The sequence below is a fragment of the Anopheles darlingi genome, chromosome 2 (genome assembly GCF_943734745.1).
Source record: "Anopheles darlingi chromosome 2, idAnoDarlMG_H_01, whole genome shotgun sequence".
Lineage (NCBI taxonomy): Eukaryota > Metazoa > Arthropoda > Insecta > Diptera > Culicidae > Anopheles > Anopheles darlingi.
The window spans coordinates 74,028,557-74,048,454 of record NC_064874.1 but is presented as its reverse complement, the minus strand read 5'-3'; the positions used below and the strand labels follow the sequence as shown (position 1 = coordinate 74,048,454).

General features: G+C 45.9%; 2 protein-coding genes across 4 annotated transcripts in view; both read left to right on the top strand.

Moving 5' to 3' along the window:
- The first annotated feature begins 10,818 nt into the window (after positions 1–10,818).
- Positions 10,819–11,925, top strand: LOC125950539 (class E basic helix-loop-helix protein 23). The gene is made up of 3 exons (XM_049678630.1): positions 10,819–11,039; positions 11,107–11,370; positions 11,444–11,925. Exons 1-3 carry the CDS (start codon positions 10,822–10,824, stop codon positions 11,670–11,672), a joined length of 711 nt encoding a protein of 236 aa, XP_049534587.1. The 5' UTR covers positions 10,819–10,821; the 3' UTR covers positions 11,673–11,925.
- Positions 11,926–12,544: 619 nt separating this feature from the next.
- LOC125950490 (uncharacterized) overlaps positions 12,545–19,898 on the top strand; it is a 13,698-nt gene continuing 6,344 nt past the window's right edge. Inside the window, exons 1-2 of one of the 3 annotated variants that reach the window (XM_049678531.1) lie at positions 12,545–13,028; positions 13,100–13,128. The gene's annotated coding sequence lies outside the window, so the exon portion shown is untranslated. Of the gene's footprint in view, positions 13,029–13,099; positions 13,129–19,532; positions 19,894–19,898 lie in introns of those variants that run through there. The other 2 variants (XM_049678533.1, XM_049678532.1) reach the window with 2 other exon arrangements.

Below are 19,898 nucleotides of genomic sequence, written 5' to 3'. Positions count from 1 at the left end.
AAAGGAGGGCAGCAAAGCGGGGTCGGGTGCCGATGTTCCGAGACCGGAGTTCCGCGGATCCGGACTATGGTCGACGTAAAATCGAACCAAGAAACGCTTTTTGGCCCCGTTGGTTTACCACAGAGCGAACCAGCAGCCGATATGTAAGCGGATTAGCGATGATTCAAGTGAACTAACCAGCATCATCAGCAGCAGCAGCAGCAGATGAAAGATGAAGCATAATGTTTTCAATTGACCCTTGATGTGGCAGTAGCATTGATTTCTCTCCGTCAGAGGATTACCCATATTTTTCACCATTTCTATTCGCTGGCATTTTCCTGCTGCAACGATGTAACTGTTGGGTATCTGGTGGTCTGCGATGGCCTGTTTGAGAAGCGTCCAATTAGTAGCTCCGACAGCAGTGGTTTCAATCCGTTACATTATTATAAATTAATGCTTGTTTCGAGCGAAACTGCGATAGAGTTCCAGGATTCTCGCTCATTTGCAGGGCTGACAATGCATTACACCTTGAGAGCGTTTAAGTATGGCTTATCCGTCGATAATGAACACCGGCTGGCTGTTAAGCACACTTGAGTGGTGTCAACCGCAAGCGGTTCAAACATACGCTTAATCAATGTGTTTGTGCATTTCTTGATGAGTCCAGGGTTCGTGGTTTTAATCCCTTAAGACATCAAATCACGATGTTGACTCTGATGTATCTGCCTTGTGTTGGTTTGAATGGATTCGCGTCAATTTAATGGTAATTTTCCGTTATAATTTAAATGTGCAACCCTTTCCTTTGATTAAATGTTGCTTCATTTAGTTAAGTCTCAACGCATGGTTCTCGAAAGAAGCGGTTGAGGTATTGAATTATAAATTAAAATCTAGATAAAGGCTCAATGTTTATATCGAAGTGAAGGTCTTATGAGTATATATCTTGTCGTAACAAGTGGATGCCTAACAAGAATTTGATGTGATGGCTAGGTTCATGAAAATATACCAAATATTGTTCTCATAACTTCAATATTGATGAGAACAATATTTAAATCCATTCATCAATATAACAATATTGCTGAAACGCATTTAAATCTAAAACAACTGTGATTAGAAAGTTCAATACACTACAGCGAACGGTAAATGAATTGGGGAACGCGAAGACCTTTTCTGATCGTTCGAAATACCGTAACCTACATCACATTGTGCCCCCCGACGGATCCATATATCATAATTCCGGAACCCGAAGAGCCCTAAAGCTTCCAGAACGTTAACCAACGATTCAGTCACCATCATGCACCTCCACCCAGGCACCCTGTTGGCCTCGAACCGATCCAGTTGAAACCTAATCCCTTTTATCGTTCAACCCGAAAGCTCACACGATCACCGGCCACACACACGTACACTCAAACACACCGAAAGGAACTATAATTACCGCATATCGAAACCAATCGAAATCGATCGCCATCTCCACCGCACGGACCTCCCTTTGTTGAGAATCATTTCAAAACCCTCACCCCACCACCAGCACCGGTCCGGTCATTTGGCCGGCCGGACGGTTTAGATGAAACACTTCCGGAAACCGGAAAACACTGACCAACGGCTCCGGGGGCCAGTGAATGGAATTAAAAATGCATCATCCTCATCATCCTCATCATCGGCGAGAGGAGCTGCAACAGCGGTTGCACAGGGGTTGCACGGGGCGGTTGCTGATAGCTGAACAACCCGGTAGCATGATGCAGTTCCCTGCTGCAGCAACAGGAAGCACCGGTTTCGCTATTGATCCTCCGGGGCCCCGGAGGCTGCGCCAGCAAACCGGCTCCGGCTGATTGGTTTCAGACAAACGGAGCTAATGGGTTTTCGCAGATGGAGGTGGAAATGAAAATACGCTGCGCTGTGTGCAGTCCCTTTGTTCCGTTAGCACTCGGCGTGGAAAACGTCTGGAAAGCGACGAAAAAGCGACTAACTGTCCGCGCGAGGTCTCGGGGTTTGTGCGATCCACCATACATAGCACTACTGGCATACGGTCTCATGTTTTATGCATGAACGATGCTCTCTGGTGCTGCTGATGCTGCTGCTGCTGCTCCTTGAATACAGCCGCTTTCACTATTTACAAACACTCTCAATCATCTAATGTAAATTCGATCCCCCGTTCGCCGGGAGCATTGTTAACAAATGGCTGTCTTCACAGGCACACAGGATAAGACGCACCCGCCCACACACACACGCACCGACGACGACGCAGTGACCTCGCGGTTGTACGCGGCTGCGATGTAGATAGGTAAAGGCCTGCGGCCATTCTTCATGGTTGGTAAACTCATGGAAAAGTCCCTGTTGCCGCTGGAAACATTAACTGAATTACAATTTTCCTTTTGGCATGTTGGATTTGCTTGTGACTTTTGTAGAATATGGTTGCAGTAACAACGACAGTTCCAGAATGGTTTATTCCTTATCTCAGTTCAATGATGCTTTATCGGACAGTTTCATCTAAAGTTAATTTGAATCTAACGTACCAATCCAATTCATTCCCTTTTCGCAGGATTACTAAAGGACGATGTACTATGTCTTATCGGCAGTAAAGATCCTCTAGAGGATAGCCAAACTCCACAATGAATTGCTGCTACAGTTCAACTATTCATTATCGCTGACTCTCCAAGGACATTCTACAGCATCCTCTTCCAGGACAGCTTCCAACCAACACACCCACACACCAACTCTCTCACATACACCAACGTACAACATTCAAAACCGACACAAAACCCCAACAATTAACATTCTCCGCTTTCTTCAGCAACCCAAAACCATTTCCATTCCACCGACCGCCATCCACAAAAAAGGCTCCTTTCCGTGTTGCCATGGTCCTTGGTTCGTTTACAATGATGCGTGGCCATACATTTGCTGGGCCAACCACAGTAACGACTCCGCAATTCGATTCCGCCAAATCAAATCACATTCACCGTCACCGAGCACGGCAAGCGGTGAGCACTGAAGGGGACAATCCCTCACTTGCACACATGAATAGATGCACGCCATTGCTCGGCATTTGTGTCCCTTGAGAGGGTGTTTTGCCGGAATTGCAATTTGTTCCATTGTGCCATCACCGGCACTACATATGCTCATCATCATCATCAGCAGCAGCAGCAGCAGCAGCATCATGGACGCCATCAGCGTGTGTGGGATTTCTGGAAGTTTTCTCGGGACTCGGGCATTCCATTTCCATTTCCCGGGGTGTAGCAGCACGATTCAGTAAGGGGCGTTCGGATGGAGGAAGGTACCATTTGGTCGCATAAATGTAACGCACCGTAACGAGGCCACAGGCACAGAGAGAGAGAGAGCGAGAGAGAGAGAGAGCGAGAGAGAGAGAGAGAGAGAGAGAGCGAGAGAGAAAGAGAGGAGGGTGCACAGCAGCAGCAGCAACAGCAACAGCAGTCGAAGGATGCACTTCATTAATGGCCCTCGAAGGCCGTGAAGCCTGTCTCCCTCCTGCGGGAGTTACTTATCCGCGGGACGACCACGCGGCGGCAGCCGCCGGCGGCACAAATGAGAACCGCGCCAAGGGTACGCCACCTTCTGCCAATCTGACAAATGGGTTCGCGACCGCGTCGATGTCGATCGGGCCTCTTAGGTCTTACGTTAGGAACAGCGCGACGCAAACGCATCACCATATGGTACCCGAGAGAGGGTACATCCTGGCAGCACTTGGAACAAGGCCGCCAGCCAACCAGCCAGCCAGCCAGCCAGCCAGCACGTCGCTAAGGGTCTCTTAATCATAATAAAACCTCACTTCGCGGATCCCATCAGCCACGGTAATCATAACTTTCTTCCTTTCGCGAACCGTTCTTTATTTGGCGGAAAATTTGAAGCACTCGTCACCGACCACCACCACCACCACCACTACTGACAACGGGGTGCCACATGCGCCAGAGAGAATGCAAATGTGTGGCAATCATTTCCATTTGCCATTTGCCTGTGTCTGCGGCTCCGGGAGCCGGCGTTGCTACCGATGAACCGCGTACGAGCTCTTGCGATAATTGAAAAGTTTTTCCGTTTGCGGTATATGGAGCAATGGCGTCGAAATGTACTCCCTCGCTCTGGCTCGCTCTCTTTCTCTCTCTCTCTCTCTTTCTCATTCCCTCCACTGCGCTAATGGAGAAAAATGGAGGATACAGTGCAGGGCCTGAAATCCTTCAATAAATCCTCCAATTAGCCTGCCCTGGCAGTAGTAGTAGTAGTAGCGCAACTCGTCTTAAAATTGATGATTATTTGGCTTAATGTTTTGTTATCTGGATCCCTGGATGTTGGGAAAGTTTTAACGGAGGCACAGTATACGTCATCACGTGGCGCACGTTCAAAATGTCTCCATTTTCCACCACCATCTGTCATCGCAGTTTGACAGCGTACTTAGAACACAAACTACTAGATTTATTTGGGTTATTTAATTTTCTAAGTTTTTTTTTCATTTAATTGTATTTTCCTAAATTCTATTCCCAGTGATCTAGTTAAGAGTTCGAAAATGATTAAAGAATTATAAAAAAACGGACCTCCACAAATAATAAGCGTACGAATGCCTTGCGCCCGGGCGCGATGTTCAAAAGCGTTCTTGCTTTACATTGATTTATTGCCAAAAGTTCGCATTATCGCTCGGGGGGACAAGGCGAGACTGGTAGATAGAGACCACATTGTCTTCTGGGCAATGCGTGCACAATAAAAACATAATCAATTGGGAGCGTTTGTGGTTGTGAAAGTTGAATGCCTCCGAGGCTACGATCCTGCGAGCATCGAGCAGCAATGGAGCAACGGAGCAGCAAAGACCAAAGTCAACAAAACCGGCAAAACCATCTCGCAACACAAGCCCCGAACCGTGGAACCGTGGAAGGGCCCCCCCCACCTCCCACCCCACCCCCCTCACAAAATCACCCCACCTGACGAGTTCGAGTTACTTCGAATTTCACAAAATACCGCAAACCAACACCGAAACTTGTCTAAATTAATTTCTTCCATTTTCCGGCGACATTTGACATGGCATGGCACCGGTCCCACACCCTCGGCCTCTGATTCCCTTCCATTGCCGCACCGCCTACACCCTCCATCCACCACCATCACCACCACCACAAAACCATTTCGAGTGCTTTTCTGACCCCTTCTGGGTATGAACCATTTTCCAGGAAGAAGACAAGCGCCAAAGCCAAGATGCGCATTGATGGAAATTGTTGGCGAATGTTGGGCTGGAGGCGGGGAGAGGGGATGGGGAGGGCAAAGTTTCGTGCGGTGCGGTACAAAACAGCACTAGAAAGGCACCGGAAAGGCGAAGGAATTGATGAAAGGAAAAAAAACAGAAGAGAATGAATGAAAGCAGCACAACAAGAAAGGGAGAGAGAGAGTGTCCCATGTGGAAGTGTACAAGAGTGCAAGACAAGACGCGCGTAATGAGAAAATGGACGTCCCATCGGGGACAAGGGCACCGATGACCTCGAACGGCAAGCTGGGCTCTCGAGTTGACAAACGGGTAAACGAGTTAGTGCGAGTTAGGAGAAGGAGGAGGAAACCTCGAGCTCGCCATCGCTCGAGACGCCCCCGAGGCATAAACTCCTCGAATACTACTCCCTCGCATCGCCTCCAGCCAACCGGCGCTCCGGTCAGGCCGCCCACGATGGAAATGTAAGAAATGCTAATAATAAGCAAATTAAAAAAATTCTCGATTGAATTTAAATGAGTTTTTCCTCCACGAAAGCGCGAGCGGGCAGAGAAACGGGGGGTGCAGGATGGCCGGATGGGGTTGCCGCACTGAAGTGGAAGCTGCCGGTGAGGCGGTGAGGCAAGAGATCGGCAGATCATGGAACGGTTGGCTTGAAAAGCTTGCCAAGAAAACCTTGCCGGCCACAGGGGCGCACTGGTGCGGTGCGGTGCGGTACGAACAAGAAACCGCTGATGCGCTGCAGTTGCCGATGAAGTGAAATAAATTTAATTTATTTTAGCTCGGTTGGCACTTTTTACTTGCCCTATGATGCTCGCCCTTTATTGCACAAACGGCGAAGAGAGGATTGGGGGGGGGGGGGGGGAATGGAAGGATGGAGGCGAAGTTGGATTAGCACTTTCTTGGTTTCGTTTCTATCGATCGCGGTCTGCATGTATCTTGGTTTGAAGCAGGAGCTTCATCTCGCGATTGCAAATCATTTTAACAATTTCCATCAGAACTCACTCTCGAACAACTCACTTCGTCGTAATCAACACAGTAATTACCTCCATCGAGCAACACAAACAGCAAACAACCGAATAAAAAAGATGTCCACAGAGCGGTGTGTGTGTGTGGCCATTTTGGAGGCCCATTTTTAGTAAATCATCACGCTCAATAAATTTACACCAAAATGACCTACGAAGCGGGGGGCTCATTAGGCAATGCCCATGCGACCCCAGTGGGAAGATATTAAATTTTGGACGAACGACTTCTCTTATTAGCCAGTCACCCAAAACTGCACCACCTCGGCTACCCGGTCCCACCCGCTGGCGTTGAAGCGTTTATCGGCCACCAACGCCGACATGGATACCGATGGTTTTGCGAAAAACGGAAGGAAGTGTGCGGCCATTGCGAGGTCGAGATTGTATTGGAGGCACCGTCAGGACATTGTTTACGATTATGGTTACCCATCATAAATGTGACTGCTGGCCGTTTGTGTGCTAATTAAGTTCTTAAGCTACCGGCATCGCCACCCCCCCGCCGGCCGTGGTAATGGTGATCAAACCACCGGATTTTGGATAGCCCACCCACCACCTACCGTACACCTCATCATCTTAGCAATTCTTCTGCTTACGGTCACCAAACGGTGGGAGTTTGGTAAACGACGACGTTTTCTCCCGGCTCTAGGCGAAGAAGCGCTGACGTGGTCGTGCAGCTGCTGGTGTTCGGAACGGTTTAACAAGAAATAAATATTATTACCGTTACAAGCGGTGCTGTGTATGTGTGTGTGTGTGTGTGTGTCTGTGTTCTGGTTTTCGCAAATCCTACTCGGCGATACAGACGAAAAGGACGAAGACACCGCGATGGTGGACGGAGGGGTGTTCGAGAAAAGTGGAAGCTGTTTGTGTTTGCAGCCAACACTTTAGTTTACGAGGGTGCAGGTTAGATGGTGTTCTAGAGGGCGACGATGGCACCCTACACTGTGTTATCGTCCCGTCAAATACTATTTATTTGATTCGCTCCCCCTCCGGTCCTTCGACATGTGTGCGTGTGTGCGTGGTTTAGTGAGGATCAATATAACTTCTATTTACTTATTTCGTTACAGTCGACACTCTCCCCTTTAGGATGCTGTGTAGTATCGCACATCCCACCTTTCGCGCTTTCTAGAACACATGTGCTCTGCTTGAGCACACATGGAACCCCAATTCAATGCATGAGCTGAGAGAAACAAACCGAGAAATGACTTTCTTTCATCTTCACGCCACTAACGCCAGCGGTAATTGGAATATCGCAAGAAAAAGGAACGAAAGCGCCCCCTAAACTCTCTCGCGAAAGGCGAAATCAATTTCGCAGCAACTCCAAACGAAAGGTCTTTGGCCACTTTGGCACCTTCAACGGTACTGCAGCCCTTACTATTGTCCCTGGCAGCGCACCATTCCTGGCGACCAAAAAACAAAAAATCCCCCCCTAGCCATTAAACCATCGAGACTCCACTTCGGTTGTTCGGCAGTACGGTTGATGAAAATCTATGTGATGGCAGGGACCCCGTGGACGCAGCATCCGCTAGTTCCATGCCCAAGGGGTACGTTTGTGCTGTACCGTTGCTAATTGTATGCTGCCGTCTGGCGCATATTCGCTTCGCGATCCGCGGTGCCAAAGGCTGCCGCTGAGGCTGGAATTTTCGGGAAACGCACGTTCCCAAAACGCTACAAACGTCTGATCAGTTATCGCCGCACCCCTCGGTCCAGACGACGGACGCTGGAAGGCACCAAAAACCCCTCTCGGATTTAGTTTCCCGACCCTCGGCAGCGACGGTTTCCCCCCGTCGACCAGATTTGCCACCTTTGTCTGCGTCCCCGGGAACTATGCCAGATTGCGTGTGTGTGTGTGCGAGTATAGGCAACGAGAACGGATAGGGGTTAGACTGTGAGCCAAACGGCAAAAATGCTGGAAGTAAAGCGAAAGCGGGCCGTAAATACGACGCAGCTCATTGACAGTGATCGGAATTTACGATGGAATACAAAATAGTTGCAACGGTGTAACAACAGTTTGGCAGTTTTATGGTTGTAGCTGGTTTATTTGAAGAGTTGGTTAAGAAGCGGTTAACGAAAGCCGGTTACGAAATATAAAACAAAACGTGAACTAGCCAACTAAATGTATGATAACGTTCTGCGACGCTTTCAATAAATAATTATTATTCTAAAAAAGTAATATAAATATAATCAAATTAACGAATACAGTATTTAAAATATGTTTACAATAAACTAGACCTGTGATGCATGTTTTTCAATGTGCATCACATTTTAATGTACTCCTAAGTTCCTTTCGCTTTTCATTTTAAGTTGCTTTTATAAAAGTATATTGCATGCATTAAAAAAATTTATAATCTAACATAAATGTATAAACTAAATGATAAATAAATTAATCACCTTAAACCCAGCGATACACACATAAAAATAGTTTTACTTTTAAAAAAGCATTCACAAAACTCTAAATAAGATAAAGTAAATAGGTAAGTAGGAAAGAAAGCAAGTAGTTGCGTTTATCAAATAGAATTTTTTTTTTAATATCATTTCTCAATACCTGATCGCGATAATGGATCCCTAATACCGATTTCTTTCTGCTGGATTCCGTTCTCAGCATCCTACTGATCGTTTCTCGTCGAATCGAACGATCAAATGCAACGCACCTCGCACGTCACATTTATCAATATACCATCCGACGTATTATGGGATGCAAAAGCGACCAACGGTTAGTGGAAGGGGCTTCAAAATTAAAGAGGGAGAAAATGGAAAGCACAAATAAACAAAAAAAACACACACACAGAATCCTCACATACATCTTTTGTGTTACGACACGGAGTGGACCGACCACTACACTATCGACCATCTGGCCGATTATCCCGTTGCGCTGCTTTATGAACTACTCTACATGCAGGCGACCGAGGTAGATGCATCTACTTGAAACGAGAAACGGCTCGTAGGGTGCAGGGACTGCCCTTAGCGTGCAGGGATTGATGGGTTGGCATCGTTTTGCTGTTCCCCCTTCGTGAGCCTCTCCGGCACAGCCACAGCGACAACAAACGGCACATGCAGAAGCAAGGACGAGGACCTATCGTCCCTAGAGGGATCGAAGAGGAAAACGAAAAAACTCTCCCAATCATTTGATATCACCGGCAGGGCTCGTAGGACGACCATCGCACCACTACCACGCTGCTGGATCAAAAAATCTCGTCCTTTTGCGTGCACGACTGTGTGCGTGTCTGGATCGTGTGTCCTTTCCATGTGCCAGAGCTAAATCAGCGATCCATCGTCGAGATGATGCTAGTGCCGGGTAGCAGCTACGGTCAGCAGATACTGATTTCGCAGAGAACGAGAGAGAGAGAGAGAGAGAGAGAGAAAGAGAGGCAATAGAGAGAGGGAGAGAGAGACCACAATCCGCCAGGATCTCGAAACCGGCGACTACAGGAACGAGCGAGATAGTTTCGAAAAGAACTAAAATCATTCTGACAGGTTTGTGGTTTTGTGGTCCTGTTCGGTGTAAGTGGTTGCTGGTAAATATTACATCAACCATCAACCAGTGGCCCCGTTTTCTGACTGGCTGGCCACTACAACCGGAGCAGCCTTTACCGTTAATCCCGTTCGTCGTCTCTTTGTGTATCCGTTTGCTCGAGTGTGTGCGTTGTCCAACATTATTCGTTTGCGTAAAGGATTCATTAATTTCAACAAACAAACATTTAATTGATTTGTGGATCGCTCAGTCCCAATCCACGCGACCCATTCGTCGTCCTTTCGTCCTTTTCACGTCCATAAGTCGGCGCGCGCACCCATCGGTGTGTGCGTGTGTTGGCGCGGGATTGCGAATCTTGTTTTGCATCCTTGGTGGGGTGAAACGGAAACGGAAAGAGGGTGCACGACGAGTGGTATGTTGTTAATGTACTGGCCCTTTAAAGTGCCGGCAGGATCTGCGGGTGTGTATTGGTGAGATCGGCCGGAGTCTGCACGGCACCAAGGAGAGTAGGTCCATTTTTAAATACCCAAAAGCGGCACGGGTACGACAGCGCCACCGGTGGCAACCAGCTGAAACCACACCACGCCTGGGAGGACGCATAAACCGCAGCATCATCATCATCATCAACATCGGCTCGGTCGGTCGATCCTTGCGAGTGTCCTTCGTGTACGCGGTTTTTGAAGGTTTTTTGTGTACTTATCGTTCAGTAAGAACCTGTGTTGTTGATGGCCGTATACACTGGCCACGACCACGATAGTCCATTGCTGTGTTCACGTAAAATAGGAGTTAAATGCATTTAGTGGTTTAGAAAGACGCATTTCGATGAAAAGGTGTCTGGCGATTCGAATCGAAAGTGTTTTTCCATGAATGGTAAGCGGTGTGGTTGATTCTGTGTGAAAAAATCTCATTATTTCAACGAATCTACGTGGATCATCAAAGCCCTTCTTCGCGATAAAGTGAGTAAATCGATGTCCTTTGAAGTGTGCACCTCAAGTGTGCAATTACCCCTTTCCAAAAACCCACCCGGATCGAGATGGCACTCAGCGCCATCTCACGGAATTAATTTTAACCAAATAGTATCCTTTCCCGGGGTCAAAAGGATTTTCTGTAGCTTTGAAACTGTCCTGAAAACTAAAAGCTTACGTCCCTTCCAGGAACCCACCATGGATCCTCCACACAATCCGTTCAATTTCCATCTGGGATCCTCGGCTGGCCACTCGCATGGTTCACATCATCCGGAACAAACACCAAGCCCTCCCCAGAGTGTGCCTGGACGGAGAACTCCCCTAGGAACGGTTGGACTTGGGGGATTCTACGCACAACCGCACGCATCAGCTTCGACGCACACGGACGAAAACCGTCCTTCAGGAAGTTCGGAAAGGTAAGGTACTCGAGAATCGACATACCGTGGTCTGTCGAATTGTCTAATGAAACTAAAGTCGTTTTAGCCCACCACCTCACCATCTCCATGCATCCGTACCGGCCGGAGCGGGTGGTAAGCAGAAGAACCGCCAGGGCAAAACCGTACGCCTGAACATCAATGCACGCGAGCGACGTCGTATGCACGATCTGAACGATGCCTTGGACGAGCTGCGCAGCGTCATCCCTTACGCACATTCGCCTTCCGTGCGTAAGCTCTCGAAGATCGCTACACTACTGCTGGCCAAAAATTACATCCTAATGCAGGCGAACGCCTTGGACGAGTTGAGAAGGTGCGTTCCCGTCCTCCCAATCCTCAACCAAACGCAACCATTTAACATTCAACTGTGATTCTGCTTCTTACAGACTGCTAGCGTACATACAGAGTGCCGCTGGAGCCAGCATTCCTACGGTGGATCTTCGTACAATGCCTTCGGCTCTCAAATTGCAGCAGCTACTGCAAGCACCCCATCAAGATCCATCCCCATCCTCCGGTCCGATAGCATCAACGGTAGGATCGGCCATAGCTACAACAACCGCGGCTGGACAACCGCAAATCCCTCCACCACCGCCAGCTCCTAGTCAAAACCCCTGAAGAGAACATGAACTGAGACGGATCGGATCTTCTAAATCCCTTGCTGCAGCATCGCGAACAAACTCGACGATTAACGAGCATTTCTTGTAGGTTAAGAGATATTTTCTGAGCAAAACACCGTAGGGTAACTGCCAACTACATTAACGATCTAGTCATTTCGGTTTGGATGCTGTGTTTTACGTTTTCTACAACTCTATATATCTGTCTATCTATCGTATTTAGCCATGTGTACCTTGTAGGTTATTTGTAAAGGTATTGCAAACGTGTGCCAGTGTTGCGATAATAGGTTAAAAAACACAAATGAGTCAAATAGAGTAGAAAGTTTCAATTCTTCCGTCCTTCTGCATCATATATCCGAAATGGTCTAGGAAATTCGTATATCACGGGTGCCATGGGCTATACAACCTAAATGAAAAGGAAAACTTCCGTTCAAGTCATGCGACCAAACGAGTTTTATCGAAATTTCTCGAGAATCAAAGCAACGAACAATTTTATGCCCACGTGTTTTATTTAAACTTCTCCATCCATTCGAAACACCCCTCGTCAAAAAGATGTATAACAGTTCTATTGAAACAGCAGTAGCATGAAATCTTTCCTTTATACGACTCAAAATTTTATATAAAAAAGTGCGGAAATATCGCGGCTTCCCTTGTTTCAAACAATTATATAAAAGCTGGGCATACGGGAGTGTTAACTTTACACAGAAAATACCCAAAAAGCAAGTCGGAAGGGCCCGGAATTGGAAATTACTCCACAATCTCAAGCGCGCTTTAGAATGAAGTCAGCTTCACTGTGAATTCGCAGTGTCCGCCTTCAGTTTGAGTTGTCAAACTTTTTGGTCTCCGTTGTTTTCGTCGTCGTTGTGAGGTTAGAGTTCAGAAGTCGCTGTAAAAAAGTGGGAAATTTCCTTAAAAAATAATTATTTAGCGTTCGATGAGAGCAAATCCAAGTCGGTTGCAACACCTGCCGTCGTTCTGACTGGAAAAGTCGACCGGGAAAGTGGAAAACCGTGGAAAACTGCTACGCGTAAAGTTCCCCTTAACAGAAACCAAAATCCGAAACTACGAAAAAGGATTCTAAATCCTTTTACAAACTGTGGGCCACATCGCTCGATCCTGTGCACGAAGGTGAACCCGTGAAATCGTGGAATAGTTGATTAAAAAAGGAAAGCTAGTGCAAACCCCGCCTGAAGAAATTTTCGTGCTTGGGGCTGAGCGTTTGCGGAAAGTTACGGTCAAATGAAATCATCCCTGAAAGACCCCAAAATCGCTTCTCTGGATTCCAACTAATGAATCCGAGCAAGCCCACTATTTTCAGTAAACTAGGTCTAGTTTCTACCGAAGGAAGCCGTTCCAGGTAAGATTTGAGAAGCCACCCATCGAAATAGGCCATGACTAATTTATTGTTAATTGTTTTATTACTTTCAGGAACACCATATAGGCCCACAGTCAGTCACGTAAGTTACTAAAACGCAACAGCAACAGAAAAACATTTCTGAAAACTATGCTGAGACTACCGGGGACAGTCTTTGCTGCACCTTCTTTATCATAATTATGGTTGTGAAAAGTGTCCTCATTTACCGCAAGTCGGAGGGTTGATTTTACCTAGCTTTCGCTGGATGATGTCGGGAAATCCATCTAATCCGGGATGCATTTTAACTATTCTGACGAACATCTGTGAACAATGGTGCTTAAGAAGGCAAAATAGTTCTTTGGCTGAAGGCTTTCCTGCCACCATTACTTATACCTGGGATCGTTACCGTTACTTACCTGAAGGAGGCGGACCATACGCCCGAAAGTTGTATGGAAATCTTCAATCGCAGCTCGGAAATTCAGACGGATTCATTTGTATCAGTATTCCTAAAGTGATTGTGCCAAACTTAATGTTAAGTAGTTAGATCAAACTTATACACTATAGTGGCCATTCCGCGATTCGAGTTTTTGCTCATGCAGTAAGTCTGAATTTAGCTAAAGCGATGCTATCGATATCAAATGAACACAAACGGACAGTTAGAAACTCCCAACCTCATTGGAAATGGATGAGGAGGAGCTTTCCTACAAATTTCTATTGTCTTTTCTTGCATTCCATTCTCGCGTAGATGCCTAGTAGCATGTAGCACAGAGTTCATTGCAACGGTGACAAAATCGTAGCATACTCTGATTTCTACATCCAGTATGAATTCTTTCTCTTTCCATATTGGCGCTATCCGAACATATGAAAATAAGTCACTCCTGAGTATCCCACATCATAGTTCGGTTATATTTGTAGCAAATCGAACCGAATTTTGCCAAAAAATATGATCATGAATGGCGTCGAGCAAACATTCATTAGATTTGCATATTTGAAAAAAAAAATGGTGGGAAATTAATGCTGGAAATTAACGGTCGAATGCAAGGCCAAAGATATTTTTATTTAAATGAAAAAAAAAAACAATCGAAATGGCGGTCCGTATCAATCTGGTTCAATATAACACCAAACTTTGCGGTACGAGAGCGATTGTATATTGGTTATACCTAACTGCCTTGCCCGTTGTTTAAGTGTTACGTTTGCTATTTTTTCCCAAGCATTACAGCGAGCCTTACGAGTTGTACCTACGTTAAAAAAATTGGAATGTCGCATACGCCATTCTATAGCCGGAGGGGCACAGTTAATTTTTTTTTACTTACAACGTTCTTTCTTGAGCTAAAAACATTAGAATGCTTCAAACTATCACAGTCAGAGTCACATTAACAAACTACCAGAAGTGTAATTAAACATCAGTACAAAACTCACGGTCTGGCGTCTTACCATATCTTCAAGGTCACGAAACATCGACAACCAGAAGAGATTTGGCGATCCCAGATCAACACATTATCCATTTCATGTTTTGCAATGATTTCTTTCTGCAACTCATCAACAGGCGACGAATTGTTCAGATTGTTTCGGTAAGATGGAATTAAAACTGCCCAAAGTATTAAATGAGCCACATATAATCATTCCAATCTTCGAGAAAAATAAGATTAAAATAACATTAAAAAAAGTCTTTCTTTTGGAGTTAGATAAGGCATAGAATATGAGACTATTGCCTATAGAAATCGTTCAGTCCTAGAACACGATAAAGTTGGATTTTACGCGATAGAGAGTATGTTTTTTTACTTGTACGATACATCGCATCGAACACAGCAAATTTCCGGATTCGCAAAATAGTCAATCTTTTCGAAAGACGTTTCGTTGCTTATCGAAAAGACGGTCTACATGAGGAGAGTGTGATTCATAATCTCTGAGAAACCTGTTTTTTTTATTTTTATTTTAAATCACTTTCAAATCTCTTGCGCCTGTTTTATGACTTGGCAGCCAACCAACTGCATCCTGCTAGGTTGACGTGAGGATATTTTAAAAACATGCCCTCGTGCTAGAGCGTTGTTCAGAGAAGAACGCATTCCTTCATCTCAAGCCATCATGGTTAGATCGAAGAAGTTTTATCGCCAATGTGATGTGCTGCAATGGTAATATTTCTCATTCCCTTTACACGTCAAATGCAGTTCCAGATCATAGCTTTTGATTTTATTTTTGCCCCTGGCATTCTTCCCTCATCATCGACACAGCAGCATTTGCTGCGAGATGAGCAAAGCGATAACTTCAGCCTATGAACTCTATAATATTATCCGCTGTTTAATGGTTAACAATTCCAGCTCTCGTTTTATGTCTGCTTGTTGTATGTATGTGTATGTCGTCTGAGCATGCATACTAGCTTATTCAAACCTCTGAAATTTCTATCTATTATATTCATGTTTGGAACATGTTAGTTTACATTCGATGTTAGTTTTACATTATATGAAATTATATTATGTTGTCGTGTTAAAAAATGGCTACAATATTCATCATAAACGAATGTTACATTAGCATTAGCATTTTCTTCGCATACCTATGACGAATAATTATTTCCGTCAGAATACGGTTAATGTGTGACCACGCAAGATTGCTTCATCGATCGCGTGTGTTTAAAGGAGTGTCTCAAGACATGGACAATTCACGTAGCCGCAAAGTCTATAAACTGGATAATGAGTCATGTTTGCTCTCTTCATAGTCCCTTGTGAGGAACACGGCCTTATATGACGATGGGCGTGATAACTGGAATGCAAGCCATCCTACTTTTCGGAACTGAGGAATCACTGCCTATTGTTTCATGGTTATTATTTAACCATTGCGTGTCTGCATTAGTATTAGTTGTATAGTATAAAATGGGTGGTAGTAGCACAGCCCTGCGTACACTAGGTTGCCTTCTGGACGCGACAAATCCTGGTGCTCTGTGTGAGTGTACTTGCCTCGATCATGTATTTCGTCGCCACCCGACGTGTTACTAACACAATACGCTCGTATAATATGTGTGTATGCGTCATCAGTCGCAGCTCAGTGTGTAAGCACGAAGCCAATGGCGCATCTACCCCCCACAATAAACCCTTCAACGCCAGCACGAGTTATCTCATGGCCGCACGAGAAACGGTTTTTCGTTATTCCGTGAAAAGCGAGAGACCGCTCGATGAGCAACATCTTCTCTGGTTTGACGATGATCGCGCGCTTCGACTGCAGCGGCATCTGCTGCTCCTCAGTCACAGCAGCATCAACAGTAAAAGTTACTGAGGAGAGTTGGCGTCGAGAGTGGCAAATAACGGTGACTTCATCATCACTAGCGTCCATCGGCGAAGACACGCACATTATAGACTTGAGCGTTTCTGCTTTGTGACGCCGTGATTCCTACATGAATCGGGATGCCCATTCGGGGACCCGTCATGATGGTTGGCATTGGCGAAGTGGGAAGCTCATATCCCGCCGTTCGCATGTAGTATACCTTCGTGTGTTGGTGTCTCACACCACCAATGGTAAGCCAAGATGGGACGAGAGAGAGCGCGAGAGAGATAAGTGATGTTATCCATGCACAGCCTCATGGTTAACCGTGCGACTCCATCACTCCCGACAGCAGCAGACCGCACGCTGACCTGGTGGGTGATCGCGGATATAGTCATGTACCCAAGAGGAAGTTGGCGGAAATGTGTCACTCGTCGGTGTAGTTGCTTGTTACCAGCAGAGCGGTCACGATGCTGCTCCTTTTCCGCCCGTTGGTCATTCGATTGCTCGTTTATGGAAGGCAGCAGGACATTAGAGAGATTAAAATAGAATGTCACTCCACTGTTGGAGGATAGTTTTGTTCGGTAAAGGATCACAAAGGCGGCGGGTTGGTGGTTTAGTGATTGGGCAATAGGAGGATGGTAATTCCTTTATTTTCTGTTGACCTAATAACGTCGGATTTGTGGTGGTTATGAAATTGTAACAAATCGTGCCCCGTAGGCAATAATCTTTGGTGAGAGATCAGCGAATACGATTATTCAAAATACTATAAAATATTTAACAATCTTTTATACGAGTTTTTATGGAGGAGTTTTATATTTATACAGTTGCAGCAGTATAACTAAATTTATAATGTGTATTTTCTGATATGGATGCAACCCGCAACTCTAAAGCGACCAATAATATTTTTTTCAAATAACTTCAGCACTTTGATTGCAATTAATTAATGTTTTATGCGATAAGCTGCCATGCCAACACACACACAGCAGCACATGGGTTTCAACATGAACGCAAGCTTCGCAAAAGCTTCACTCTTTGCAAGATGAGCTTTTCTTTCTCTTGGGTTGCTTGGATCTGCTTTACCTCAGCGAGCAACACATGCCAGCATCTCCTTCCAAAACGCGACCCCCTGGGGTCGGGTTTCTCATGAAACCCTGCGATCGATCAACTCTCGGGAAACTTGGCCTGGTGGCGGAGCTAGGCTATACGAACACGAAGCACTATTGTATTTGCAGGAGGAATTATCGACAGAGGTAGGAGTGTTTTTTTTGTTTCTCTTCGTTTGACCAATCCATCTTTTCAATTGTACCGTTGGGTCTTCTCTTTCGCCGGAAGTGTAAGCTGTAGGCCGTCTAGCAGCAGCTGTATCTTCTTTTACATTTTGATACATTTTCCCAGGCACCACATCCAATCCAGAGATGGGTTCGTTTGCCAGTGGCGAGTGGTTGGAAAATGCTGTCGGTAATTTTCCTCTTTTCTCGAGCTGTTCATTGATTCGTCTACGTGTCGAGTTCGCAAAACGTTCCGCGTTGATTATCTCTTTTCCAATCAATGCTTAATATTTGTAATGTTACATTTTCCGATTGTCGAAATCTTCGACTTTATTTTATTTTATTTTTTTGAGAAATTGAAACTAAATTCGAAATTCGCAATACTTTCTCAATTGGGTTATGATTCTAATGCACAGCGCTTCATGATCGTACAGCACGTTTTTATGACGCGTGTGGCATAAAAAGAGAATGGAAGCATTAACGAAAAACTAAATTTCAAATAACGGATGATGGTAAACGGGAAGAGAAAGGTGTGTGAGCAATCGCGCTTGGAAACATGATGCTGATCCACCAGGAGGCTCCGCGCATAGCATAGCATAGGTTGGCGGCAGTACAGCATAGACCCCCAGCGCTAAACATCATCAACACTTTTCGCATGCACCTTGGGCCTGGCTTTTCGCTGTTGGCCAACTGCGATAGAATTAGAAAAACCTATCGGATCCGAAGGGCAAAAAGAGCAGACGAGATGGAAACGAGAGTGAGATGAGGGAAGCAAAAGGAGGCTCGTTGGCAACCGAAGCAAACCAACTAGAGAGAGGAAGAGAGAACTCTCTCCTTCTTGTGCCGTTTCTGAGAAATGTCTTGGAAAAAGGGGGGCTTCATCGTGTTCCTGGTTCTCCGCCTTTTCCTCTATATCTTAACCAGAGACCTCTGGCAGACTTGTACAGTGCTGACCAGATAATTGACGAGTGAAGTAAATTTAAAAACTAGTGCATTGTAAATTCAATTAGTAAGAATTGAACAATTTCTAATTACAAAAAGGCAATTCAACAAGCTTTCGCTATTAAAAGCCATCAAGTTAGTGGAAACAAATGCCTGATAGCTATTGTCGGAAATTTTTAGTAGAAATCAAATAATTATATGATAACTATTCCATATTCCATAAAAGACTGAACCAGTAATGATTATGTTTTAATATAGCGATAGGTTTCACATTTTAATAATTGATCAATCGACCTTAATTTGCCTTTAGTCGTCTCTTATTCAAGCAAAACTTCATCGAACCCAACTCCAAGCTCCAATTGTGTGGTACAGTGCAATCTGTTACCCATTACCGCCTCCTCGAGATGGCATGTTGCGGTTTACTTGAGGCCGCCCTTCCTATCCTCCCACATCGAGATCTCCTCCTAATCGTCGGGCTAGCTAGAAGAAGATCCATCGCTCACACGAGCGATACGTGTGTCTTATGTGTACGTGTGTGCGTGTGAGTGTGCGCTCACATTACTCGGCGTGTGTGGGCTTGCGTAATGAAAAAGGATTCCTTTCCATCCATGGCAACCGGCAGCATGATGCGGGTCTGGCACTGACGAGAAGTTGATGGCCGGTATCTCTCATCCCCGGGGTTCTTGCACACGAAGGATGTCTTGTTGCGTGTGCTGCTCCACCCGTACACACAGAGAGATCGCGAACGAGAGAGAGAAAAGAGTCATTGAGCAGTGAGAACGCACGGAAGACCCCCAAACCCGATGCCGATCGCGTACGAGAAGGCGAACGCGCGAGTATAGTGGATGGTAGTGGTGTGAATCGATACCATTCAAGCATCATACCCCCCTTGTCCTAATACTCTACACAATTGCCACATGGATGCGTGAGCAGGCCCAAGAGCCGCCGCAAGCAATGAGCGCACAGGTTTTGACGTAGGTGAAATAGGGGGGAGCCACACAGTACCACAGCTTCGGGTTTGGTTCGCTTTGCGCTCTACTACCCAGCGAACCGAGAGAACGACCGAGCCCCTGTGCTTATGTGCGTTGCGTAGACTCATCCCGCCGTGTCCCCCCTTTTTATGCCTCTCTGTTTCTCTCTGTCTCTCGCTCTCGTTCCAGGGCTTTCCTCGTCTCTCTCTCTCTCTCGTTTACTAGTGCGAGTGTGTCACGACCGATGTTGGCCGATTCGTCGGAACGAAAACACAATTCCACATCAACAGCACGTCGTAGTAGTGCGAGTCCACTCGCAGCAGTAGCAGCAGCACCAACAGCAGCAGTAGTAGTTGTAGCAGACCGAGTCAAGAGCGAACACGGGATTCCGTCGCAAAGTCCCAAGAGATACGAACGGGTAAACCTTTTGAGGTGCG

Coding starts and splice junctions, on each gene's coding strand:
- LOC125950539 (XM_049678630.1), top strand. CDS start 10,822: ATGGATCCTCCACACAATCCGTTCAATTTCCATCTGGGATCCTCGGCT. Junction 11,040..11,106: donor CCTTCAGGAAGTTCGGAAAG/GTAAGGTACTCG, acceptor AAGTCGTTTTAG/CCCACCACCTCACCATCTCC. Junction 11,371..11,443: donor GCCTTGGACGAGTTGAGAAG/GTGCGTTCCCGT, acceptor TGCTTCTTACAG/ACTGCTAGCGTACATACAGA.